This window comes from Channa argus, chromosome 12 (assembly GCF_033026475.1).
Source record: "Channa argus isolate prfri chromosome 12, Channa argus male v1.0, whole genome shotgun sequence".
NCBI lineage: Eukaryota > Metazoa > Chordata > Actinopteri > Anabantiformes > Channidae > Channa > Channa argus.
In genome coordinates this window covers 11,170,539-11,198,405 of record NC_090208.1, presented here as the reverse complement: position 1 = coordinate 11,198,405, position 27,867 = coordinate 11,170,539, and the positions used below count along the sequence as shown (strand labels likewise).

The following is a 27,867-nucleotide window of genomic DNA, read 5'->3' as shown; positions in this document are numbered from 1 at the left end:
TAGAAAATGAACCAAAAAAAAAGCCTCAGGGCAATGGTATGCACAGGGGCCACAGCTCAGAACTCGCAGTACAGAACTCTCAAAAGTTATAAAAATAAACCATTTACAAAAACATATCTACAGTGGCAGTAATGTGGCTAGTTTTTGCAATAATTATTTTCAAAGGACTCTTTTGTCAAGAAAAAAAAAAAAGAATTGTACAGTCAGTAAAACCAAAAATTCACAGTTTAAACGAAAGAACGTCTATACAGTCTTTGGGAGAGAAAATGTTGCTACACAGTAGTTTCATGTTTCCACAAGCCAGTCTTTAAACCGGCTGCACACTCTGTGTTGATTAAAGGCACCGCTTGTCCATTTTCTTTGAGTGTGCCACCATTTTGAGTGACCAGGTTGAGCCCGTACGACTTGGGCTGGCTTTCTAATTCTGTGCTGCTGTCCTGCTTTACAGGGCCGGAGTCTTTACTCGAGCTGGATACTGCCACGGGAGCCACCTGCTCGGGCTCTACACTCACCACTGTCCCGTTCCCCGCGGTGCCGCCGCCCCCTTTATTTGAGTAGCGAGAGCGCCGCGGTAGGCTGGCACTGTCGCTGCTGTCCTGCTGCAGCTGGCTCTGATGCCGCTCCCTGTAGGCCATGTAGGCTGCCCGTCGGCTACTGCGTGCCGCCACGTTATAATGGTGATGGCGCCTGTTGGGGGCGCTCTGCACGCTCCCCTCCACGCTGGTAGGAACATCGTAGGCATACTCTCGCAGCACAGTCAGGCGGCTTGCTCTGTGTGCTCGCGCTCTGTTTTTGTGATGCCTGCTTGTGTGTCCGTTAGTGGCAGCTGTTGGGTTGTTGATGTTGTTCATGGGGCGGAACTGGACCTCGAGTGGCGCTACGTGCATTTTAATCTCATTGTCTATTGAATGCTCAGTCAGGCTGTTGTCCAAAACAGCTGTCCCGTTGGCTATCACGGGTGCTGAAGCAGACTTACACTGAGCTGCCTCTGCATGCAGATTGGTCAACTTGCTGCCATGGGTGGAGTGCCGCATGCTCGGGACGCTCTTACTTGTGTAAGAAGAGTCTGCACTGCTGTGGCCACACTTTGTCGACTCCCCGTCGGCTTTGTTAGCTGATCCTGCTGTGGATGTCAGCGCAATGCCCGGCTGAGGCAGAAGGACGTCCTCCTGAGCAGAATAGGCTCGTCTCCCAGAGCAACAAGCCTGGGACCAAAAGCGCCTCATGTCCTGTCTGTTGACACAGTGATGTGCCACCATGAAGGCCCCGAGTCCCAGTGCGGCCACCCCAAACAGGCACGTGAAGGCCAAGTCGTAGGGGTAGTCCTGTGACACAGCCATGGCCCCAAACACCCACAGGGTCGCGTACAGGCCTAATGCCCCTGCCGCACCTATCAGCTGTGCCGGGAAGGTGTGCTCGTTCTCCAGGGCTGAGAGGGACACAGTGTGGGGAGCTGAGACTATGGAGGATGATGCTTCATGCAGCTGGAGTGGGAGATTGAGGGAATGACAGTGGCTGCTGGAACCATCTGGCCCAGTATCAGAAATGGCTGAAGCCAGATGCTGGTGCTCTTCAGTCGGCTCCTTGAGCTCATAACGGCGTTCGGGGTGGCGGCGCAACTGCAGCAGGATGCTGAGGAAGTACATGCAGTCCACAAAGATGATGAATCCTACTGGGCCATAAAAAGCCCCTATGCTGGGCTCCCATGCCATCCAGCAACTAGAAGAGAAAAGACAGACAGGACAAATCAACATTTAATGCACACATTAAAATATACATCAAGATCACCTTTTAGCCTCCAAATAGCAAAGCTTCCAACAGCACTTATTAAAACAATTTCCCATCTCCTTATCTCAATCTGTCACTATCATTATTTACTTCACAAACTTAAAGTGACTCTTTGAAAAAGTTCTGCATTAATTTTTACAGTAAGTGTCCCATTACGTCTAATAACACAGGCTGGAGTTGTCTCGCTTGTAAGAAATTAATTAAACTCCAAAGACTTCAGAGAGATATGGGTCCAGATTTCTCAATTAGTCACGTTGCACAATCTAAACAGCTGCCAGTGTGGAGATGGAGATGGGGGCGGGGGAGCTTGCTGCAAACTGGCAGAAGTTGCTTGTTGCTTGGATGCACATACCATTAATAGGCTTCCATAATCAGAGCACCCGGGAATAAACTTTTCCCACCCTCACAAAAATATCCATTATTTACTAAAGCAACACAGTCTGGCTGGTCAATAACTAAGTCGAGACCTCCTGAGGACAGCATGTGAAAGATCTCATGGGCTTGGGTGTCTCCTTATTAAACACAGTTCTACAGATGGAATGACACAGCATTTCCGTGAGCGCAAACTGACGAATGGAAACTTTAATCACTTTCTATGGTGGGAGTACTTACTATGGTGCAGTGGTCCGGCTGCCGTAGTTTTTGATGTTGGCTGCTGCAGTGATGCCACAGACAATAATGGGCATCCCTCCACCGATTAAGTAGAATCTTTAGGGGAAAGCACAGAGAGGTGGTTCTGCTTTATTGTTCCAGCTTGTAGAATTTTCAAAGGATTGTCAGGTCTCTACAACGACACCGTGTGGCTGGTTGACTAAAAACATGACCACATGGCAGGAGGATGCACAATGACACACACTCTCTCAATTTACATATGCGTGGTGAATTACATTGAGATTACAACTAAACTACAGAATTTTAAATTCTAGTGTTGGAGTCTAGTGTTGGTTGATGTGGAGGAAGCTGTAATTAATAACCCTAACTGTAAAGGCCATGGTAATATTAGTTAACAAGAGAGCACTACATGCAGTTTGCCTCGCATCAAAAAATGTAGGTGGCAATACATTTTATCTCCGGTGCAGCTCAAAGATGCAACTGATCTATTAGTTTGAGCAATGAGCAGCTCTATTAGACTATCACACCTTAGCATAGGCCGTGGCGGGGGTGGAGGTTCATCCAGCTCTTCGTAGCGTTTGGCCTTGCGTGTCACCTGCTTGTAGATGTTGCGTGCAGTCACGCCCACCCACAGCGCTGTAGCCAGGGTAGAATAGTGCAGCAAGATGCCCACCTAGAGGAGAGCGCACCATTATGACATTTATAGACACAAAAAAAAATCTAAGCAATCTCGTACTTTATGATAAAATACACGTATTTTACACCTATTATGTCCTTGCACCAATAAAAATAAAAATGAGGAGATGATGGCCAGTTTTTCTATTGAATATGGCATCATAGGCCTAAGGAAAAAAAACAAATTTTGAGATACTAATATTTATATCAGAGGGGATTAAATTCATAAACAAAAGTTCTCTTCCCAGAGTTTACAGGAGGATACTTTGTGCTCTAAAGATTAATAAATAATAAGTCTCAGTACACATAAGGGGAGATGCAGGACTGCCTCTACCCAAGGAAACCATTTTCTGTATCTTTCTATGAAAGATATTTCACTGCATTTCTACCAGTTTTATAGGCAGAGTGAACTTTGCCAAAAGCAACTTTTTCCCCACTTCAAATCACAGCAAAACAACTTTTGACTGCTGAATATTACGTTCTGCAGAATATTACGTTCACGAGAGGTGTGCTGGTGGAGAATACTCACTGCCTGGCAGACACTTGCGTAGCGTGTCTGATTGATGCCACCTACAAAGACCCCACAGGTGAGAGAGATGTGGAAGCAAAGGTTGATCAACATGTGCCAAAACTTGGAGCTCACACGGACAGACCTGGGAGTAATGGACACAAAGTAAGTTACCACAGTGACATCATTTTCATAATACCCTTTTATGCTCATCGATCATCCTCTATTTGCAGCCGTCTTTGATCATCGCCAGTAAACCTCTACTCAGAGTGTATTGCTTTTTTATTGAATTAATAATTATAGTAAAAAGACTAGTTTGTGGGGACAAAAATAATAAATCCTGCTATGTAGAGAAATGACACAATAACTACTTACTTGTGATGGTAGATGTAGCTAATAATAATGGTGAGCAGACAGAGGAGGAGTATAATACTAGTGGCGTAGATGACTGGGTGCAGGGGCTGGATGCTGGGGGAGAAATACTCCACACTGCTGAGGTCCTGTAAGTTAGAAGAGATGTAATCCATGATTAATATCATTGTGTCACTGAATCACGATGACTATTGACAACTATAGGGCACCACATGCACTTCTGCAGACATCCTTATCGGCCACTAGGGGGCAATACGCTAGTCCTGAATAATCTAGAGGTATACTTTAAAAATGGTTAAGTGCTTTATGAAAAATATAAAACAAATAAAGACACCTACATTATTAGTTTACATAATATCACTGCTGGTTCTTCGTTCCCAAAATGACCCATTCGAATTTCTTACCATGAGCAGGCCATAGTTGCCCAGAGAGTTGCAGGATATGGTGGTGAAGTTGTCGTGATGGCCGAGGATGCGGCAGCCGTCACTCTGCCATCCCCCGTAACCTCCCACCAGGCTTGGGTTCCAACAGGCAGACACGGCGTCTGATCCCCGGGCGAAACGTCGCAGGGTGACGTTAACAGGTGTCCGCAGCACATGCAGAGATATTCCATCTGATTGATGATGCAGGGAGTTGTATCAAAAGATGCAGAAAAAAATGATTTCAGGTTTTCATATATTATTATATATTTTGTACTGTGTCCACGTTCAGCCACCATGCGGTTTTATTCCTGTCATGCTGCTACTTTTCTTCTCTATCATTTAAAAACCAAAAACTTAAACACTTCTGACTACACTAAAACTTGATGACTCACCTATCCTGGCCATGATGACAGGGGCAGCCACACTCCTCCTCTTTCCTCCATCAGCTAGCTGGGACGAATTGCCAGTGGAGGGAAAAAACTTGCCATTGCGGAAGCCCAGTAGGTGGAGCTTGTAGACTGTGTCCTCAGTCTGACCAGGAAGGGCAGCCTGCATGAGGAGAGACTGGGGGAGCTGCAAGGAAGCCTCCACAATGGTGCTCTATGTGGACAAAAATTAATAAATAGATCAATTCTACAATTCTTTTCTATGCAGTGCAGGTTTACCATGTTTCTGACAAACTGTAGTTATCTTTGATAAGAGCTGACCTTGTAAAGGATGCTGGAGAAAGAGCTGGTGGTATTGCATTTGAAGGTGAGCTGGCGGTCCTGACCGGGGGTGCGCTCGGGGCTAGGCCTCTGGAACAACATGCAGGACATGCCGTTCCAGTCACTGGCCCTGACAGCATGAGCCTCCACTGCTATGTTGGGGGATGTCTGGAAGGGTAACAGGAAGAGTGAATTTTGATGAAATTCCGTTTAAAGTAAATTATAGTGCAACATGATAAAACACTTTTCACGTGACTCACCAAGGAGAAGGCCTGTGCTGTTGCCAGGCGGTACGCAGCAATCTTCTGGAGGCAGGCGACGATGCGGGAGCACGCCATGGCTTCACGCTGAGCCATCCACAACACCCTCTCGTCGGCCAGCATCAAGTTACTGGCCATGCTCACCATCACCTCACCCAGCTGGGAGACAGAAGGGTCGACGAGATTGAATACAAGCACAAGATCAGTGGCACTGACGTGGAAGAAGTCACCCAAAGGCAGTGACTTTGCAGGAAATCAACAGCATATAATAAATGCGAATGTCTTTCAGGCAGCATCTTGTTTATCAAATACCACTAAACATATGCTCGAGGAAGATTCTTGACGTGGCTTGTGTTGTAATTAACTGACTATTGGAAACATATTTCAAGCATGATGTTCCTCTACTAAGCTTTTGTTTATTTTAAACTCATCTAGAGCAGCTAAAAACATGCTAGAAAAACTGTCTACTTCTCAATCTGTTGGCCTACAGCTGTGCTGAAAGTCACGACAACACATCCTTTCTCATTAAACAACATGACAGCAAACAGCTGTCAAGCATTAATCCATTTGTCCTTGGATACAGTAACACAACATATGAATTAATCATATTCAGCTGTAATGAAACTAATGTAGACCTGCTGCAGCTTTCATCAAGTCAGATTTACCACTTTTCAAGACATTTTTCAGATCAATGAATGCAATTTGGGCCTAATTTATATCCAAGTGGGGAAAAATGTGTGTGTAAAAACTTTTATCTTATAATGAGCTTTGCTAACAGGAGAAGAAGTCATCAATGACGAAGCAGCAGAGCTACGACAAGAGAAACGTGATCTAACGTTTGTTTGTACGTTAACCGTTAACCAAGCAAAGTTGGAGCATGTTGCTTCAGACACTTGCACCAGGTGTAAACATATCACATTAAACTTACAGAATCATTGTTGGAAACTGACTTAACAATAAAACATTTTTTTAGATGAACTTGGGATCTCAAAAAGTACCATAATGCACGATTTAACGTGTGCATCCCCTTTTAAACATCATCAAGTCTGCACATATATGTAAATAAGGCAGAGCTGTGTTTTTTGTGCGATCTGAATTGAGTAGCAAATAATTCACAAAACGTATGTCTAAAACAACACATTAAAATCAATGTATACTTTTATCTGCAAAGCAACCATATCTGGTGAAACTATCATATTTGTTGGCAGCTTATTAGGACAAAACTAAGACAATCTTTAAAAAAAAATTAATAAAAAAATTTTTGTCCAAAGAGTTTAATATGCCGAATCACCTCTATGATCATACTTGAACCTAACATTCAGGTCATTGAATATCAGACCTTTAAAACCTTTTAAAATACCTGCAGGAAGCCTGTGAGTAAGTACAAAAAAAAAACAGCCACTAGAGGACTTACATCTTTAAACTTTTCAACAAACTTGCTGAACTTCTCAATCATCTCCGCCACAAAGATAATGTCCATCTTGTCTGAGAAGTTGGCGGCATCGATTGTGTAGACCAACAGACGTCGAGCCCTGGGCACCACGTTGCTCTCATTCAGAGGCATCTGGCAGAAAGGCGTAAAGAGAGAATGAGACATGAGTGGTCTCATATGACACACATAACAGTAAGGCGGCGTAAAGGAAATTCTGACAGAAAAAACAGCAAATAAAAGTTCCGGGTCAGTAAACAATAAATTGATCCACCAAAAACAGACCTGGTTGATGACATATAGGAATCTAGTGACATCTTTCTGGAACTGGCAACGGGAGTAGTCCTCCTCCGCCCACAGCCCGTTGCGATCACAGTAGCGCCATGCTCGCTGCTCTTCACCTGTGCTACCGGAGTAGGTGCCTGCACTTGATGCCAGTCTGTTGCAGGGAAGGTAGGCTCTGATTCCTGCCAGAGTGCGTGGCCACCTTGAAGAAGCCAAATAAAATCACAGATTAGTATTTTATTTAACCACACGGAGGTGCTGCTTGCACAACAACAACACAGCTGCACCATCAGAGCAAGAGAACACTGCATGCCACAGTAAATATTGGTTACAGTCTACACCTTTTTAAACCTTTTCATTCATCGCAGTAGAGAAGTGTATTGGATTGTTAAAGCAACTGAGCAGCACAGTGTCTGTTTATATTAGACTGACCTGAACTCCCCCTTGTTGTTGGAGACACGTTCAGGAGCACAGTATTTGGCAGAACTCTCCAATACCACGATGTGGACAGTCCTAGTGGTGTTTCCCCTGCTCGTCCAGACACGACACTCCCAGTTCCCAGTAAAACCAGGCTGGATGTTTGAGATGGTCAATGCACTAGTGGATCACAAAGAGGATAAATTAAATTGGACTTACTGCATCGATCATGCATAAATGCCGGTCAGCTTATTGTGCGTCATCATCATACCTAGCAATCAGGGAGCAATTCTGCACCATGCGCTTTTCAATAAAGATGCCCTGGGCTGCGTCAGGCTTGACCATGCGACCGTTCTGGTACCACAGAACCTGCATGTCTTCAGCCACGAAGGAGGCCTGACATTGGAATGGCAGACTGTCCCCCTGAAAGACCACCTGACGCTGGGACGGAGTGAGCTGGAAGGACGGCAGCTCAAGTGGAGCATCTGAGGAAACGGGACATAAAGAGAGCCAGTCTTTTGTCACTTGGTTCATATTTTTCACGGCTACTTTTCCACTCATGCATTTATTTGGGATCCAGTGTAAGTTTTTTCACACATTACACTTTCAACACGCAGAAAAGCTTAGACAGTGTCTTAAACTCTGGGTTGTCAAGTGTTATTTATCATTCATGGCAGGCCACTGGCTCCTGCTAGATAGATCTATGCCGGGTAATTTAAAGTCCCTCGCTGTGATGAGTGCCAAACTGATAAGACATGAGCAAGTACAAAAAAAAAAATAAAATAAAAAAATAAAAAAAGCAGCGCTGGCCTGGGCAGCCCTTTTCTTATCGCCCGTGTCATTACACAAGCCCCTGTTCCCCAAACACCAGCATCACTGATAGCAAAGCAAAGAAACTAAAGAGACAGTGCAACATTTTGACAATACACTATTTCAACTTTTTTCAAAATAGACGGGAGTAATGACACATCAGATGTGCCCGTCCCTACCGCAGGTGAGGAGCTCTGGCCTGATGGAGGTAATGAGCTGACCCTGAAGAGACTGGGGGTAGGAGCATTTGGTGTTCTTGACCGCAATGTTCTTTTCTTTGGTCCAACGCAGAAGCCACAGGAGGTTGCAGTCACACAACAGGTAAGGTGTCTGAAATTCTCTGTAGATGTACAGAATTGCACACATGCAGGGCAGAAAACTTTATACTGGCATCACATTTTATGACCCAATCGCAGTTTTGCTTGCATTAGTGGCGCATGGCAAACATACAGCACCGAGGTCGCAGTCACACTTCAATCACACAAATTGGCTCCTTGTCATACTTACAGTGCCTTCAGAGACACCAAGCTGTCAAAAGTCCCCTGAGACAATGAAGAGAACTTGTTCCCTGAAAGGTTTCTGAGGGAAACCAAAACATAATGAAAAACAATTATCTTCCATCTAAAACCATTAGAAAGAAAATCTTATATTTGTGAAAATAGTGACTCACAGTCTGATCAGACTGGCGAGGCCCTTGAAGATGTCTACGTTCAGACAGCCAATGCTGTTGTTGGACAAGTCTCTGAAAAACAAACAGAAAAAAAGTTTACAGAAAGAAAGCATGCTTAACGGAGAGATTTAGCTGACAGGTTAACAACTTTCAAGGCAATTTGAGATTATCCCTGTGCAGGCCTTCAGGGGAAACTACACTTCAAAAGGCAGAGAAACGCTCTTGGAGATAATTAATCACATATGATTAATGCCAAACACGTCAAAAGTGTGTTGTTTCTCCAGTGGATGTGACCTAACATGATGTCTCTGGCAAACATTAGAACGCCTTTCAGACGCCTTTCAGAAGGACATCGTGTGCAAACATTGACAAAGAGCTGAATAAAGAGTTCTGGCAGCGCTTGGCCAACTTAAGCACGGAATACTCGATTCTGAGCTCTTATGAGTGCTTTGATTCAACAATGAAATTATTATAATAAGAAGAAGAATTGCAGGAAGAAAAATATCCTAGCTACACAAATTGTGTTATTTTTTTTTTAAACTTTGCTTTTTATTACAAAATAAAGTGCTCCCTATTCAGAGCTGCAAGTAATTTTCCTTGTAGCAATCTGCAAATGAAAAAAATGGTTCACCTTTTAGCAGCTCATAAATGTACACCAACTTTAATAAAAGGGGTAAAAGTAAAACTTGCGCTGTTTTTTTTTTTGGGAAACAAATGGATTGGGCTTTCACAGCCTTTTCAATGTCAGCCTGAGTAATGGTTTGGTAAAATACTTTCAAATTCTTTTATCTTCCTGTTGTATGAGCAAAGTGCAAGGTACAAATATTAAGGGACGCAGCTAGAAATGAGGTTGTGAGAACAGTGAGACTGAACTAAAAGAGGAATGATGAAAGCAAAACTGAGCAAAATGTTCAGGCTATGGGGAACAACATTCTGCATGTGGTCATTTGATCTGTTGTTAAAAATAACTCCCTCATTCAGGTCTACAATCCCTCCCGTCCCTCTGCCAATGAACGTCGTCTGGTGGTCCCAGCACCGCACAGAAGACACCAAGCAAAACTCTTCAGCTCAGTGATCCCACGATGGTGGAACGAGCTACCAAACCCTGCACGCTCAGCAAACTCACTCCCACTATTTAAAAAACTGCTGAAAACAGAACTCTTCCACACTTTCCTATGCACTTAAATTTATTTAAAAAAAAAAAATTCTTATCTTATTTGCAGTTGCATCCCATGAAACAGAAACACTTCATCTGATAGGACTTGGCTTTGATGTTTTCTCCTTGGCGTAGACTTTAGCACCTCACTTGTAAGTCGCTTTGGATAAAAGTGCCTGCTAAATTACTAAATGTAAATGTTTAGTGCAGCTTTTAAATTGCTGAAAGTTAAACTTAAAAAGTTTTGAAAAGCTGTCAAACAAATCTTTATGAAACACAGAGATAAGGGAAGCAGTCATGGTGAATCCAAGGTTCAAAGTCAAAGTAGCTGCAATGTATTTTAGCCTGTGAATGATTGAATACCTAAGAAGTGAAACAAGAGCCATGGAGAAAACACAAATCTAAACTGTATTCTGGGCTGGTTGGAGATCTGCATCACTGTCAGGCACGCTAACATCCAAGCAGTTATGTAATTGTTGGCTTTGGTCTTTAAGGTACCAGCTTGGGTATTAATTGTCTGAGGTTATTAATTCCATTTGGAAGACAAGAAGAACAAAGGAGCCACCTTTTGCAGGCTTGCCAATATGTGTGAGCACCGTTTGTCAGGGAAATGATAACAGAAGTGAAGGGATGGGGGTTGGGGGCTTCCCTTGCTTAAGGCATACTTTAATCTTAATATATAATTGAAATATTAAAGTTGCAGCTACTTCAAGCGACATTATCGCCTCGCTCCTGTTTTCTGGTAAGAATCTTTATGAATTATTATAATGAAAAAAAATCATGTCAGCAGGTTTTCATTACCAAAGACTCATCTCAACCACGTCTTTCAGTCGCAGCAGTGTAGCACAGTAACAGCATGGTGGACTGTTCTGTTCTGCACTTCAACTGATGTGAATAGCATTAGAAGGAGAAGTAAAAAAAAAAAAAAAGCCTGGTGTTATAGGGCTGGAAGGGGGACTGTTGAAGGGTTAAAGAGTGTGAAGACCATATGAAACTATAGGGCCTGAGTATGAGAAAAGGTGTGTTTGAATGTACTGGCAAGTCTAAATCTGTGTGAAAACCGTTTGTGAAGCCGGGGTAGGGATACACCCGTCTTTTCCCTGATGATATAACCATCAGTGCACTCGACAGCATGAGTAGCTCCCAGCATGAATAAAGAGGATCACAGTGCTGGGACCAAGTGAGACTTCTAGTTCGGATGTTAACCTTGTTTTATGGGTTCAAGCGGAGGATTTTTATGTCACTTATATGTCCCTGAAAATATCATAGCAATATCATAAGAGAATTTATTCCAATAAAAACCCACAAAGCACCATGTACAAAGAAATGGAGATTCAACGAAGACATGATCAAGCTGCGTTATGAGCAAAGTAGGATCCACTATTTTTAGAGCTTGACCCCTACTTGGGACTTAGAGAGGTGCACGTCAGCCTACTGGGTACGGTACGCCGCTACGCAGTACCTACGCGATACCAACCGCACAGATTTGATGCAGAAGCTTAAATCAAGCTTATGGATTCATGTTTTGGTTTTTTTTAATTGAACAAGACTAATGTCTGATGTGTAGAGTCCATATTATCCCGATTTGTGTTGCCCTCTTTAGATGCTGCTGTCACTTAAAAAGATAAATAGGTCCTCCAAATGACACATCTTGAAATGAGATGAAATGTACTTAGCCAATGCTGAGGAGAGTGGGCAGCCACACAGAAATTAAGGACCGCCTAGAGCGTAGTCCAAAAATAAGGACAAAATAAAGATACAGGTGCCAAAGGCGTGTCAGATGAACGTGATGCAGAAACTGGTCAAAGTCTGTGTTCATGTAATCCTTGCTGCAAATTTACCTCGACTTTAATTTTCCTAAAAGTGCAAGTGCCAAACCTTGACATAGAGCTTCTGTGTTTAAGTTCCCAGGGTCCAGCACTACCTCATAGTCTCCTTCACTCATCTTCTCCATTCTGTGCTCTCTGCCTTTCACAGTCAAGTGAGGACAACTAACCTTTGAAATTAACTTTGGCAATGGGGGCCAATTACACATTGTTACCCTTAGGCAAAACCAAACTCCCATGAAAAGGTGCAGCTCACTTTGTGGTGATAAGGGAAGTCTTTATTAATTGCCAGTGTTTGGGGTAAAGATTTTAATATTCACAGGACATATAGGCGGGCATGGACCCATCCAGGGTAGCTTGAATATGCATTAAGGAAAAGAGGGAAATGAGGCCGGGTCTGAGCCAAAGAGCTGACAGCCGTCCCATCTCGCTCTTAGTGCTGCAAGCAGCAGCCAAGCTCAAATCTGTGTTGGCAGTCACTGGGCACTGTCAGATGCTTCCAATTCATGCTGTGTTCTTGCACTTCTTGCGCACAACGGGAAAAACACAACTATACACTTGTGCACAGTCTCTGACCTCCCACTCTCAAGTATTCCAGATTGACTCTAGCTTTATGTACACTGTGCACATCAAAATGATTCGCACATGATATTCATAGACACCACACACACACACACACACACACAAGTGTTTGTGTACCCCCCCCAAAAGTGTGTGAAAGTGCATAAGGCCTCATGCTGTCTGGTCTTTGGCTGAGGGCCAGATCAAACAAGGCAGTAGAAATAGTCCATGCTCCCTTATGGACACGGGATGCACACCAGACTAGAAATTGCTTGAACACACGTAGCACATTACATAAATATATAGCAACAGCTCATTTAAACATATTATTAGTAATAGTAAAATACCAAAGATCATAGTTTTACCACTTTTAAAAATGTCTGATTGAAGACACACTGAAATGTAAAAAAAAAAAGAAGCATTTCTTCACTCTCTGTATTTATTCTCACGTGACAAATAATTAAAGCAAGCACTGTAAAGTGTGTTTAAATTGAAAGCTGGATTCAGTAATTTTGATATTGAAAAAAAAAAAAAAAAAAAAAAAAAAAAAAAAAAGGCAAAATACATTTGTAAAATCCCAGAGAGGCAAAAAAGTGTCAGTCTGTGAGTATGTGCACACACGCAGAAACCACATTAAGGAGACTGAAGCTGCAGAAGCTCCAACCGCTACTCACAATCTTTTGAGTGATGGCAATCCAAGAAAAGCGCCTGGTTCAATAAGACTGATCATGTTACTCCGCAGGTCCCTGTGGGGGGAGGCAAAGAATTATAAGTCATCATCAATTCAGTCACTAACAAAATAATCAGTCAATACATTTTAACTAATTTCTAAGCAAAGGGTCTGAATTCATCTTGAAATTAACTTTGGACGCTGGACTGATCATCTGCCAAAAACAAGATATTTGTGAATTTAGCTTTTGAGAAATCAAAAGCTAAATTATCATTCTGCCACATTACGGTCACACTGAGATGGTTAGAATATATGAGTGGGTGTGAGCTCGGTTTGTAAGGCAGTCATCCATGAACGACAGGGTTAGTGGTTGGATCCCCGGTCCTGGCTATATGTCGAAGTGTCTCTGGGCAAGACACTGAACCCCTAACAGCCCATTCCCCTCCCCAGGTTTGCCGTGCGGTTCCAAGCCCGGTAAAAACTGAGGAGGTTTGTGTCAGGAAGGGCCAAATCAACATGCGGAAAATGATCCGCTGTGGCGACCCTGAACTCACGGGATAAACCGAAAGGACAAAAAATAAAAAAACTTTAAAAATGTATGACAACCACTGTACCCACTGGACTACACTCTTTCATCATGCACTCTTTCAACATTTAATCATGCAAGCATCTGCACAGTAACCAATTAAAAGGACTTGCACTTCCAATCTGTGACATACACATTTGCTGACATGTATAATATACTAGTTAAAACACATAGGAGTTTATCCTCCACGTTCATTTTTAAAGAAAGTCCAGACCTCACTCACCCATCAGCACCACATCATTGCTGTCACTGACAACCTCGCCCTCAAAAAGGTGCTCTTTAGATCTCATAGGCCCACGAGCACACACAGACACACACCTCACTGAGATTCAAAGGCTTGTGGTCACAGAATGCCTGCAGTGCTCACCTGCACTGGCAATGCCTAGTCACTCATTAGAGTGGAGGTTCAGGAGGATATCCAGTCACCACCTGAACCCACACAAAGGGCCTCTGGGTAACTCTGCCTGTTTGATGTCAAGGAGCTGTCATCTGGGGGTGGGTAGGTGGCCATAGATAAGTCATAGACAAAAAAATCTATTGCTCGCGGAGGCTTTTGATGTACTGTACTGAAATAGCAGAGCTGGCTTCCGCATGCAAGAGCGGTGAGAGATAAATGAGAAAGCATGGCGCCTCTTGAAAAGTCCTTTACACCCAAACACGAACAGCTTCTTGCTTGTCCCTTGAGGGGTCGCAACAGCGCAACGTATTCCGCACGTCGATTTGGCATGTGGTTTTATGCCGGATGCCCTTCCTGCCACAACCCTACCATTTTATAAGGGCTCAGGACCGGATAAAAATCAGACCGGGGCTAGTTAGAATTTTAGAGTACGTAGTGGGTAGACAGCCATGTGGATTCTGCTATTGTGCTTGTTGCTCAAGCGAATCAATTTTAGTCTAAACTATTCTCGGAGTTGGACTTGTTACAGTTAAGGGAATCCAGAACGCATAGTCCAAAGAAAAGCTCTTCTGCAGTTTTGCTCTCTGGTCTCTTATATGCATACACTCGCTGTTCCCATCAATACAATCCAAATTATCCTACTCATTTGTGTTCACCAACCATTACAGTTACCTTGGGAATGATATCTGCAGGTTGTCCTACTGGGAAACCAGCAAAACTAGTAACAACTAAAAAAAAACAAAAAAAATAACACTGTAGTTCCCAGATAATAAAATACTTGTGGATAAAATATGGGGAGTCACTGAGAAGCAGTCCGTGGTTAACCATCCAACTGCACTTCAAAATCCAAAGACCAATTTCAACCACACATGACCTGGCACCTTTTAAATCTATTTGCAATGAGGAATGTGAGGTTTTCCCAACATGATTAAATTAAAAGGGCTAGCTGAATATTTCTCTGGTGCAGAAATAGCCAGGAATTAAAGATGGATATTCTAGGGGCACACATGCTGTCTTCCAAACAACGTTAATGATATTAAAAGGCAAGGCATATTAAAGATTAACTGAGGGTTCCTGGCATGAGACTGACATAACTTCAAAATAAAAATTAAAGTCAGGCTTTTGCTGAACAGCAGCCACTTTGGCTACAGGAAGCAGTTACAGTATAAAGCACTTAACTGACCATAATTCACTTGTGTCTGAATAATACCAACTTAAGATCTCATAATTTGGCACCCTGACACAGTGGGACTGGGCCCACAAGTACAAAACTAAACACATGTCTATGGAAGTCATTTCATAGACATGTAAACCGAAATGTAAAGTTTACACTAGCAAACATTAACCACCACATTTCTGGTCATACCAAATCAACTAAGGCTGCAGAAACAACATTACTGAGTATACTGAATTTACTAAGGATGCATTTTAGTGCTAGTTATCGAAACCTTTTGTCTTGCTTTAGCACTAATCACGGCCTCCTTTACATTGCCCTCCTCGGAAAAGCTGCTCTCGATACAGTACTGCAATATCCATTTCAAAATCACTTCATGTTTATGCAAAAGACTTCCAAACTTATTGTGCCATTTACAAACAGACAGTTCTCCAGGAAACACTTCACACTACAGCCATTGTCCCTGCTCCGTTTTCCACAATAAGCATTCCACAACAGCAATGGACTTAGTAAGGAATTAGCATGTGACGGTCGCTTAACTTGGCTTCCATTTCTATGAGGAGAGTGATAATAGGGATTGTGTGTGGCTTATTTCCAAGCAGGGACACCTTTTGGCCCCAACAGAGGGGCCTCCACAGTTAGTTTGCAATTTCATAGAGAGTGCCAGATAGGCATAATTGATTCTCTACCCCTCTGTGGCACTCAGCCAGCTGCTGTCTCAGTCTTCATGGCTGCATATAGGCCATCTAAATGAGAGAGAATTTCTTTGTGGCCTAAGAAAAAAAAACTGTGAAGGCGGGGTTGAAGATGGAAAGCCTCAGTGCATTCAAACAGGCTCATGCAGAATGTTTTTTTTTCCCTCTTTGAGAGTTTAAGGAGGAAAAAAGGGGGACTGTGAAGGTGATTGAAAGTAGGAGGGAGGGCAGGGGAACATGGGAGAGGGAGGGAGAGGGAGAGGCTTCAACATGCAGAGTGTGTGTGTGTGTGTGTGTGTGTGTGTGTTTGGGGGGAGGGGGGGGGGGGTTGTACTGCTGGCACCTCTGGCCTTGGCTTTGCCTCATTACAATGACAAAAACCAGCAAGCCGTCTAGCAATCTTGCTTCACTGGTTGCGGGGTGGGTGGGAGTGGGGAGTGGTCTGTGAGGCACAATGGGAGCTGCTTTTGGAGGTAAACTTACATGTGGATTGATGCAGTGGCAGGCAGAACAGAATTTACAACCAAAATCGACTGGACTTTCATAAGCCCCCTTCGGACACCAATAAAATCCTGAGTTTATCTAGATATAATCTGGGGTGTATAAGACACTACCCAGGCCTTGCCCCCCGCCCAGATTAAACTGAATTTCACCTCAAAAGGCCTGATGTATGCTACAGGTGTAACAGACCACCTCTGGAGAATGTCAGACCTCTCAGAATGTCTGATTCTCTCTTTTTGTCAGCATAAATGTGCTACATTACAAAATGAACAAATGTACAGTCCGGAGACATTTGCAGGGTTTTTTTCTAGAAACAGGTTTTCTCTGAGAATAAAATCAACAGTCACCAATAATACATGGGGCTTTTCTGAACCTTAATGTTCTGAACTTACACCACAAGGCTAAATATGGCCTTCTAGATTCCTGGTCTTTCTAACCAGACCGGAAAGAATAACACGGGAAACATGCCCTTAGAATTCCGTATCAATGCAGTCATGTGTTATTGTAGCCTTGGGTAAAAGCATGGCCATTAACAGTCTGGTTATTTTATCTGCATGAAGCCATTCCAGTGTGATAAATCACCCATGGCCCATATGTGTGGGCCCACGGCCAATTTTCTTGAATTCTCTGTAGGAAGGAAACATGGGTGATGACATTACAATCTCCAAAGGCAGAGAAAAAGGCGCAAACAGCATCTCGCCATTATTTAAGGGATCCCAGAGAACATAAACAGATATGCCAATAAACATTTTTTTGCCAGTTTATTCCCTCAAAACATTATCCAATATAAAATGACTTTGTAGACTTTACTGCTATTACTTTATTTTTATAGTGGTTTCCTTATAATATTGCTCCTTGCAAGTGGGCCCCATTCCCCGAATACCCAAGCAGCTCCATGTTGAACATATGTCACAAACAACAGCCAACCCTGGAGCTTATACCTATAATTAGCCTTTTCTAGTACCATCTCTAGTCCTTCACCACAGGCTGATAAACTCGACTGACTGAGAGTAAGTGATGTACTCATTTTCTATGGCCTGGAAGTTCCACTGGCACGAGGCCAATGTGTGTTTTACGAACCTCCTGCTTTACAATCCAAAGCTTCGCACGTTGAGTGATGGATACTAATTCCTACTAATGCACTAGTACATATAGCACGAAATGTTGTGAAGGTATTTGACAGCAATATTAAAGTCAATGGTGATTTTTCAAGGATCCAAACAGCTTAAACATTTACTTTGCAAGACAGGAAATATGACTTTTCCATAATTGCTTCTTTTATTAAAGTAAGACATTTAATCCAGCACGTTTCAAAAGCAAAGTTACGTTTTCCTTTAAAATACGCAGCAAACGACAACATAGAGAAAGTTTAGGACTGACTGGAAACATGCTCGGACAAATCACTAGTATAAAAAACAAAAAGTAATAATAAAACTAATATTAGTACTTACAATTTTTCCAGAGTAGATAATCCAAAAAAGGACCCGTTTTGAAGTTCTTGAATCTTATTGTTGTTATAAATTCTGCAGAGAGAAACAAGAGTTAATGTAAAGCAACAATAAAGCTTTAGAATTTTAAAAATACATCATACAATTAGGAATAAAGCCCACAAAAATATTATAATATCTGTGGATCAGCTGTAGAATGGCTTTTCTTGCACAAAATCATATTCTAAGAGGTATTGCATTTTGTCAGAAGTTGAAGTGCTTCATTCTGTCACATTTTACACAGGCCTACATTTAACATCTGGAGGAAACAAAACATTCTTAGATAGAAAGTCCGTCACGGCAATTGAAACATCAGCAAATAGTTAATTAATTGTTATTTACAGTGTGATAGTGGATTTGAAAAGACCCAGTGTCTGTTTCAACAAGTGGAACGGAACTGTGGTGCTACTTGCTGACAGATAATAACATCCATACGATTCAACACCACCTGGGAGCGATCGGAGGCAAAATCAACTTGAACTCGGCTGAGTGCTTTCATTGATGTTGAATTAGCAGCATCTGAGCACCATCAATACAAGAAGCTAGAATTAAATACAGAGTGCTATTTCTGTGAAGCATCTTTAACGCATCATAATCTGATCTGCAGCCCCACTGGTTATATGCACTAGTTTTATCCAATAATCAACACATTAGTTAAACACAGTCTAACAGTTAAAAAATGTAAATAAAAATCCATATTTTTTATCAAACACAAGGTCAGTTTGAAAGTAGTCAGGAACTTGCAGATAGTTAAACACTATATGCATATTTACTGTAGCACAGTAACTAAACCAACCAAATAGGAGCTGTCAGACAACTCCAGATGAAATACAATGCAATGCAATCTGGGGCATTGCAGAGGTAGCCAGACGTATTTCTTACAGAAAGCTCAAGAAAACCTTCAAGTCCAAATGAAAAATTCTTGATTGTTTCCTCCCTGAGTAAAAAAAAGCAGATTTTATTATGCAGTTTATTGCCTGTGCACTTCACAAGCTGATTCACCGCATGCAGATCTTTAAAGTACAGCTCCACTTTCTTTGTCAGTGTCCCCGAACGTTCAGGTCTCTCTCCTAAACTACTCCCAAAGACTCTGGCTAATCAATAGCACTGTTAAATAACAGCAGACATTACACAAGCATGGACTTGTGGTTAGCATATGTTTCTGGCCAGCAGCAAGGGGGATGTGGTGTGTGACATACATGCTAGTGGCACCCACAACCCTGGGCCAGATTGGAGTCATTATGGGGTGTTGAGGGGTTGTTTTATTACAGGCTTGGACAGTGGAGACTCACTGGAGATTTGCTGCTTGGCTCCCTGCCCCACTGACAGAATGCTAACAAAAAGGTTTCAGTGTTCTGCAGCCTTCTGAACAGTGAAATGGCAGATGTTAAAACATGGTAATGTAGAGGGTTGCAAATTCTATCACTGCCCGTTTATACACGAGCTGATGGCATAGGCAGCAAGGCCAGGCCTCCCAAGTTTGTGGTCACAAACGTCTCATTTATATTGAGATTATTTGGCATACCGAATTGGATGCATATACCACGAGGGTTTTCAGTCAACAAAATGTAGAAGATGGGGAAAAAAAAGCTACTTACAATACAACAGCAATGCAGTAATCACCCCTTATGTTTGGCTGGTTGCGACGACGGTAGCAGTTTATCACAAATTTAAAAGGAAGCTGCATAGACGACTCCTTCATTTGAATATGAATATAAGCAGTCACGGTTAACACTAGGCCAACAACCGCTCTTTTCACGTAGCACCAGAAGCCAATTTACAATGTTAAAAACAAGGCAAATGATCTGCTCGATTACATAACAGTGGGGAAAGTCACAGCAACATTTGCAGTATGTAGGGTGGTCACAAGAAAACCCTCCCTATCCCAAAGTTAATCCTACATGCCTACAGCACCAACAGGCCTTCCATCTTCCTGGAAAGCTGTATAATTAGGTTTACAGAGCAGATTATAAATGTAAAACAACACGTCCTGGGAATCGTTCAAGTCTGGCTACATAAATACACATTTCTAGCCTTATGACTCTACAGGTTGTCAAAATAAATCTGTGAAAGAGTTCTCTTGAGAGACACGAGCCCTTTTCTTGCCTTCTCTCATTCCGCCTTTCTTTGCTTAATTTTGCCTTTCTTCACTGGCCCTCTTACTTATGACAGGAGTGTAAACTTTAGGCATAAAAAGAATTTTACAGAATCTAAGCTCAGTTCCTAATTTCCTTATAAAATACAAATACTTTCAAGTGCCATGTTGAATAAATGAATGTGGTGAAATAATTTGTTTAAAACGTTTCATGTTACAATAGTTCTTCTAACAACTTCTTCTTATAAGCATTGATAACTTGTGATTTTAAATCTTTGGAAACAATAACCAGATAAGCATGGCATTGACACATAATCAAATTATCGAACTGAGCTGTAAACTTTCTGCTGTGGTAAAAAGTTGTAGGGATTTAAACACGTCAACATTGCACTGACGTTCATTAAACCTGTTTTGACGCGATCTGTTCCTCAATTAATGCTTTGACGCAGTGGCCACACTGTTAAATTTAGAAAAACAAAGTAAAAAAAATCTACTTTATCATTCAGTGCTTATCAGTCGAATGAAGGTTTTCCACACACTGTGGACTTAATGTGACCTGAAAGTAAACTCACTGCTGCGTAGCTACAGGCCACATCTGACAAAACACAGCACAATGTCATTGAGTGTTCTTACTTCAAAATGTTGAATAAAGTACATGTTGTTCGTTTTCCAGAAATATAGCATTTTGCAGTGACTTTATCGGCGTTAAAATGTTTGGGCTAGTCCACCATACTTGCTTAAGACAGCATTGCCGAGTTATGAATCTTGGCATTTACTAAAACACAGAACTGGGTAGCAATTGGGGCCAGCTATAAAAACCGATCCCCAGTGGCCCAGTACATTGGAAAGTGCTTCAGCAAGATACTGTCTTCAATACTCCACTGGAGATCATTACTATTTAACACCAGTATCTCCACTGGCCTCCAAACGCCTGTAGCCAGACTGTCTATGTCCTGACGGTCTGTCTCAGAACGTTGGCCTGAAGTCTCCAGACTAAAAAACATCTAGGGAATTTGTTCAGGCTAGACCTTTAACGATGCAGGGGAGGGGAGTCTACCTTATCTTGATGCATAGATAAAAACTGCTTGAGCTCCAGCCAGGAACAAGCTCCAGGGTGGGGGGGATCTCACATCCTGTCTCATGATAGAGATGCTATAAACATCAAACCACATTTGAAACCAGATTTTCAACAACGATTGAGAGAATTATAAAATCCACTGGCCTAGATTTAAAATTGCCCTCAGTATATGTGACATAACCGTAGGTGGCCCCAGGTTCTTTGTCACTAAAGAAAATACATCTACAAAAGCCAATGCCTGTAGCTTTAGGCACATGATCAAGGAGTGGAAGAAAATGGCCAGCCACTACACAGACCCCTCACAGGCACACAGTGTTTTAAGGACAAAACCAACTGGTGAGCTCTGTCAACACGTCCTTTATTCTCATGGGGCTTTTAGACAAAGAACTCCCAAGAGCAGAGAGCTCTTCAACAGGTTTTCAAATACATTTCAGGCTGCAGTTGAGCTCATAAAAACCCTTCTAGAGTAACTTCCTCTGAATATAATGGATGGAAAAGTGGGCCTCAGCTCAGGTGGAAAAAGGAACTGATCCAGTTGCTGAGGTGCTGCAACTTGCCAAGGTATTTCTTGCTATTATCTAGCATGTTTTTATTCCACAAATTACAAGTATGAGGGGGCTTTGCACTGAACTGAACCGACTGTGGATTTATTTATAGAATGGGCACTAATGCTAAAATGATTCTGTCACTGAGGTGTTGCAACATGGAAAAATAAAGCAGACCACTTTAAATAAGAGCTTTTTTTGAATTTCCCCAACAAGCGAGTCAAGCATTTGCAGCTCGATGGCTGAATGGAAAAATGATTCACCCCACAAACACCAACAAAGACAAGAACGCACACACTACACCTGAGCAAACTGTCAGTCAGGAACGAAGTCAAAGCTCAACAGGTCTGTTAAAATGAAACGCTAGAAACCAACAAAATGTGCAGCTGTTGGATTGTAGCCTTTGGGATTTGGATTCCTTCTGCAAACACAGCAGAACCACTGTGAAAAACACTGGACCATACCTTTAGACCAACGGCTTGCCTGGAAAGCAACAATAACAAATCCTCTCAGGACACGCATGACAGCAGGCACCTGTGTCCAAGTTAAACAAGCACTTCAGAGGCCCTCAGCATGAGACTAGCTTTTTTTATGGCTGCGCAGAATAAACAAAATCAAAGATTGACATGAGGACTGATTACACAATTGTGTGTGTGTGTGTGTGTGTGTGTGTGTGTGTGTGTGTGTGTATTTGCTATATTATTGGTTTTTAGATCTGGAATCCAAAAGTGAATATTAGCTTATGTACAAGTCAGACCTCAGGGAAGTGAAGTCTAAAGAAAAAAAAAAAAAAAAGAGAGACTTTTACCCTAACTCCCAGTTTTCTGCACTCCAATGTGTCATCAAACTGAGCACGCTTTTCCCGCAGCCAGGGAGGAAATCCCTGCTTTCTTCCTGACATTAATCCTGCACTGCTCTGTAGAGGCCAAAACCAGCTGTGCTTATTTGCTCTGTCCAAACCAGGTGCTCCTGCGAACAGACCCTGATTACACTAAACAAGCCGCATAAAGAAATATGAGTAGGGTGAGTACAGAAAGCTTCAATTTACACAAGCATATATGCTCGTAGACATCCACGCAGACTACTCGACCAACCTGATCTATTCCTTACATGTGAGCCACAGGTTTAATTCAATCCCTTCGTACTTTAACCCAGGCCTACACTGACATGGGAGGACAGGCCAGCTGTAAACACATTTGTGTCATTTCCTCTCGGATTACTTCGACGTGCGGTATCATTTGGAGAGCACAAATGCGGGGAATGCATCACTCATTTTTTCTCTACAGAGGGGCATTCAGGGCAGAGCAGTAGTGAATAAACTACACGCACTGAATCCCAGTTTAAACAAATACCAGCAATTAGTTAAGTCTGGCAAAACAACAGATGCTTAACTGTTCCTCAGGTACAGAACACAATGTAAATATGGTTCAAGAATTTTTTATGTTCTCTGGAAAGCCTGGATTAAATGTTTTAATTACTTAATTTGTAAGTAGATCTGAGGAGAAAAAAAGAAATCTAAAGTATGCCAACACTGGACTGCTCATCAAGGGTGAGCAATTTCTTTAACCTATTCAAATTAAACTACATAAATTCATTCAAGTGTGGCATGATTTCATATTCAGTAAAAGGACCACTTCTAGAAAAGCTGAATATGGTTAAATCCTCTTTGGTTAAATATCTCTTGTTTGAGAAAGGGTTTTTTGTAGCAACTGCTTCAATTTGCCCAATTTGCCCAGGCTACAGTCAAACCGATAACAAGACTATGGGAAAGCCATAAACAAGACCAGACCTCTTGAGAGCACTTGTCCATTTTACAGGCCATAAATTAACACCCCAAACTATGCAGTAAACATAAATGGCTGTTTCATTGCCACTCAAACAGTGAACAATGAACAACAAGGATTTTAACTAGAGCCTGAGAGTCGGGTTGTTTTCCTACAAAAGGACAACAACCAACAAAGTCCAGAAATACAAAAGTGGAGGAAGGAAAGAATGTGTAAGAGCTGCTGTGTGTGCTCTCTAATTACATCTTTCTTGTTCTTTGGAGGCCATCCTCCATGTTACAGTGTTTGAGCTAAAAGCGCAATCACAAGAAACCCGGCTCACCCTCAAATCCATCACTGTCCGAACAAGATGGCAGACTCCAAGCTCGCAAAGGAAATACAGCCATAGCAATGACCTATATTAGAGCATGTGTCAAATATAAATATCAGAGGGGACACAAAGAGGAAGACAGAGGGAATCAGGATAAGCTGAACAAACAAAACTCTAGACACTTTAACAGCTTCCAAGTAAACGCTCTAGGCAGCCAACTGTCTCAATTTATTTCAGTACTGAATGATTATTAATTGCTAGATATTTGAAACTGTGATACTTGCTTGAGCTTGATACTTCAACACAGTTAACTTGTATTTACGTTTGAGTGAAATGATATATTCCCTGTGTTTATGATTAATTTTTCAGAGTCAGCTCCAGAATTTGAACATCATCCACACAGATAGCTGCAGAAGAGGATGACTGATGAAGGTGGAGGTTAGCAGTGAGAAAATTATTGTTTAAGGATATTTAGCCTTAAATAGCAGCATACGGTTTGTTCTACTGACAGGCCTCCAAGCTTAAAGCACTTAGGTGAGTGATTGCCAGGTGTTGAGCTCCACCCAGGACACACCACACTGGCCTAACTACAATTTTTCAGCTCCAGCAACTTAAAATAAAATGACTATTGATGAGCAAAATGCCAGGCCTAATGTTTCTGCAGAAACTTAATATCACAAATATCATATAAATGGTTAAATAACTAAATTGGTGACAAGCTGTTCATCTGTTCACATTTATTGTCGCCTTACTCAAGCAACTGTCAGGTATCTGAAACTGAACTAGTAGTAACTGCGTTGAAATGGCTACAAACCAACATTCATGGAAAGAAGATTTAAAAGCTCCTACTGAAAGTTCTTCAAAGTAATGTGCGTCTAATTTGTGGTAAACGGGTTAAAACATGTAAACTTACTGAAATGGTCTTATGACTGGTTGCTTGCCAGGCAACCTTCTCCTTTTCTTTGCCTCCGTGGAGTCTATTATTTGCCTTCTACTCCAGCACCCTGCCCTGGTATTCTCATATTTCATCCATCGCTCACCACCACATTTGAGCACAAGTGAACTGAGCGCACAGGTCTTTTTTTTTGCTACTTTTGTTTGTTTTGTTGATGTTCCACCAAGCATGGTGATCATCAAAAAAGCATTTTAAAATTAACCCGGCCTGATCAAGTTAATCAAATAGATTACAACAACTGCAATATATGCAAACAGCTGTGTGTGTTTACTTTTAAGTTGGCCACACACAAAAAAAAAACAACTACCAAATCTATAACACTGACAGCTGGTGTAGTGTTGTAAGGAAAATCCAATCACAGCATCTACAAACCGGGTTTCCATCCTATTAAAACACAAAACAGGGTACACCATCGGGCTTTGGTAACAAAACACTAGATCTAACCTCATCAGAGAGTGTATATTTCAGCCAGGTGGCAACCAAATCCAAAGAGTTCTTAAATCTATTGAATACCTTGGAGATATGGTGAGATAAGTCTCCCTGTGTCTGAATCACTACTCCACAGGAAGGCTGGGGGGGGGGGGGGGGGGTTACTGTTACATAGGGGATACGTTTACACCATTACAGTATGCAGCTGTGAAAGCCTGATGTATGGCTGACATGGAATAAACTCTAACTGTGCCAAAGCCACAAACATTATGTGATTACTTGTTTAGGACAATCTTTCTAAATTATGAATGAGACACTCTTGTAAAAGTGGATGTCATTTTGAAGAGGTGTACTTCAGGATCAACTTGAGTGTGAGACAATGGTTAGTAACGAATAATAATAAGCTGGTTAACAGTAGGCAACACGTAAAGCAAATCAAAGGTTTGTCGTCCACATTCAACTGAGGACTATAACTGTTGAAAATCATTGAGGTTAGTGCAGGACAGGTTGGAGTGTGTTTTTAACTGTATGCTCACAATGTGACTGTTCTGTTGGGGAAGGCGTCCGGAGGCAACACCTGATGGAGCTCCATGTTGCTGCAGACCACTTTCTTGTCGGACGGCGGGCTTTTCCCAGCGCTTTTCGAGCGTTCGTCATATGATTTGCAATCGGGTGATAGCACCGAAGCGCCGCAGCCACTGAGCAGCGAAAGCACAAGCAACTGCAACAGATCCAACCCCATTTTTTCTTTTTCACACACCACGGGAAAACCGCTGCAGCATTGGCAAAGGGAAGCGCGTTTTCGGCACTAGACGGGGCAGACGGGCGATTGATATGGAGTCGCTTCGTTATAAGAAGGTGATCCGAAAGGCGGACAAACAGGAGACCTCTGCCAGCATCTTGTTTGGCTCAAGCGAGCCTTCCTCCTCCATTTCTCGCCAGGCTTTCCCTTTGCTCGGCGGTACTCGGTCCGACGGAGATGTCCTCCTTTGTTTGCCAAACGACTCATTTATAATTCCCTTTCCATTCCGACGGGCTGTCCGCTTCCTGCAAATCCCAGGGCTGGTAAACGCCGAGTACGCTCGCTGGTTACTAAATAACTTGCCCGGCTGTTCCGAGCTTTTCTTTGTTCCCAGTAGCGTGGGTCCAAATCAGAGTGTTGCCTTTTCCACAGCAGGCGGCTGCCGCATCCCAGATTTATCCACATGAACGCCAGGAAACGTGGCGAGGCTTTTAAAAGCAGCCACTTTCATTTCACACTGTGCTCTGCTGCCCCATAGGACACGAAACCAAACAAGAACGAGTCAACTTTTCGCCGTCTGGTTTTCCAGCCACCAACAGGAAATTACTCTGAGAAAACACCAACGCGCAAAAATGTTCTAAATGCACCGTTGCTCGAAAAACAAAGTTACATTAAAAAAAAAAGTTCGATTTCACGTAAAGAAGAGCGTCCAACGTTATGGCTTCGTCTCTTCTGGTTCTCCGATGTCTCTGAGTAACTACTCAAAAGCAGTTGTAAGTTTGCTGAAAGAAAACTCTTCGCATGATCCTGCACCGGGATCCAGTGGCGTCAACCTCCGATGGCAGTCCGAACAGTTCCGGTCAGCATTTCACAATAAAAGCCTGAACGAAGACGTTTGTCCAATGGGGTGCTACAACTTTGTAAATGTGTAAATAACCTAATCTATTTCAGATTTAGCAGTGAAAGTAACTGTACTCGGGGATATTTGCAGTTTGAAATTGGCGCATCTAATTAATAAATACATTTGACCTACCTGCTTTTTAGAATGGACACAAGCCAATCATAATAAGCTCATAAATAAAGAGGCATTGTTATACATAAAACCTGTCAACAGCAGATCGAGATAATAGTCTAATTTAAAACGTTGCTTATGCTGTATTTTGAAATTGTAAGTGGTATTTTTGTACACGACAGTTGCCCATTTTACAATTTGACTACATTTTAAGGCTATTTGGGAACAAGCTTGCCTCTAAATGTTGGAAGTCTGTTGTCAGCCATGAAGTGGGAAGGCGCAAATCTTTGGAGGAGGATGTTTAGCTTGTAATAAATTATTTGCCCTGTGGCACATCATCCATTTTCTCTATTATGATCAGTTGGAATGAGTCATTTCATATTGTAGAAACCTGGACTGAAAGGATAGAGGAATCACAGGCCGGGGAACGTATACCTTCAGGCTAAATGCATTCATCACCACTAGCCTCTTTGTTTTCAGGAACTGTGAGACCTGGCGATTATCGATGAGCAGCCCGTTGTCAGCAAATAGGACGACACGTTGTTGCGGGAATGATAATACTCAGTCCTTTGACTTTTCGTCTGATGCATCTCTGCAGGCAATCACAAACTGGAATAAAAAAATCAAGCTTGGATTAAATTAAATCGCTAGCCTTTAAAACATAATGCGTATTCAACCAGTCATGCCACACATGGTACAAAATTAATTATTACTACTATAAAGTTGTAAATCTACGTTACGTTTTTACGTTTGAACGTTGATGTGATGCTCAAAGACAAAATCTTATAATGGAGTTATTACATCAAATTCTTAAACATTATAACTTAAACATTATTGAGAACTTTTGTACCATTTCTTGTTCTGATGTATGATACACAATTTCAAGTAACATAAACATAAACTCACAAA

General features: G+C 42.2%; 1 protein-coding gene across 2 annotated transcripts; it reads right to left on the bottom strand.

Moving 5' to 3' along the window:
- Positions 1-80: 80 nt before the first annotated feature.
- adgra3 (adhesion G protein-coupled receptor A3) lies at positions 81-27,551 on the bottom strand. Of its 2 annotated transcripts, none has more exons than XM_067523586.1 (19): positions 27,394-27,551; positions 17,973-18,044; positions 13,173-13,244; positions 8,956-9,027; positions 8,793-8,864; positions 8,465-8,625; positions 7,747-7,960; positions 7,491-7,655; positions 7,059-7,260; positions 6,759-6,908; positions 5,345-5,503; positions 5,085-5,252; positions 4,770-4,977; positions 4,360-4,568; positions 3,959-4,083; positions 3,605-3,728; positions 2,928-3,073; positions 2,401-2,496; positions 81-1,719 (listed from the first exon to the last, which is right to left on the bottom strand). In XM_067523586.1, the coding sequence occupies exons 3-19, from the start codon at positions 13,226-13,228 to the stop codon at positions 273-275; spliced, it is 3,774 nt and encodes a 1,257-aa protein (XP_067379687.1). In that variant the 5' UTR covers positions 13,229-13,244; positions 17,973-18,044; positions 27,394-27,551; the 3' UTR covers positions 81-272. The 2 variants fall into 2 exon arrangements, with proteins under 2 accessions (XP_067379687.1, XP_067379686.1); XM_067523585.1 differs by lacking the exon at positions 27,394-27,551 and adding an exon at positions 25,741-26,802.
- Between the last annotated feature and the right edge of the window lie 316 nt (positions 27,552-27,867).

What these genes read in the sequence shown, in the direction of transcription:
- adgra3 (XM_067523585.1), bottom strand. Translation starts at nt 25,946, where the DNA reads ATGGGGTTGGATCTGTTGCAGTTGCTTGTGCTTTCGCTGCTCAGTGGC. An exon ending in TCTCCAGCATCCTTTACAAG is followed by an intron (nt 4,978 to 5,084) that starts GTCAGCTCTTAT and finishes TTGTCCACATAG; the next exon opens with AGCACCATTGTGGAGGCTTC. An exon ending in AGCTACATCTACCATCACAA is followed by an intron (nt 3,729 to 3,958) that starts GTAAGTAGTTAT and finishes CATTACTCCCAG; the next exon opens with GTCTGTCCGTGTGAGCTCCA.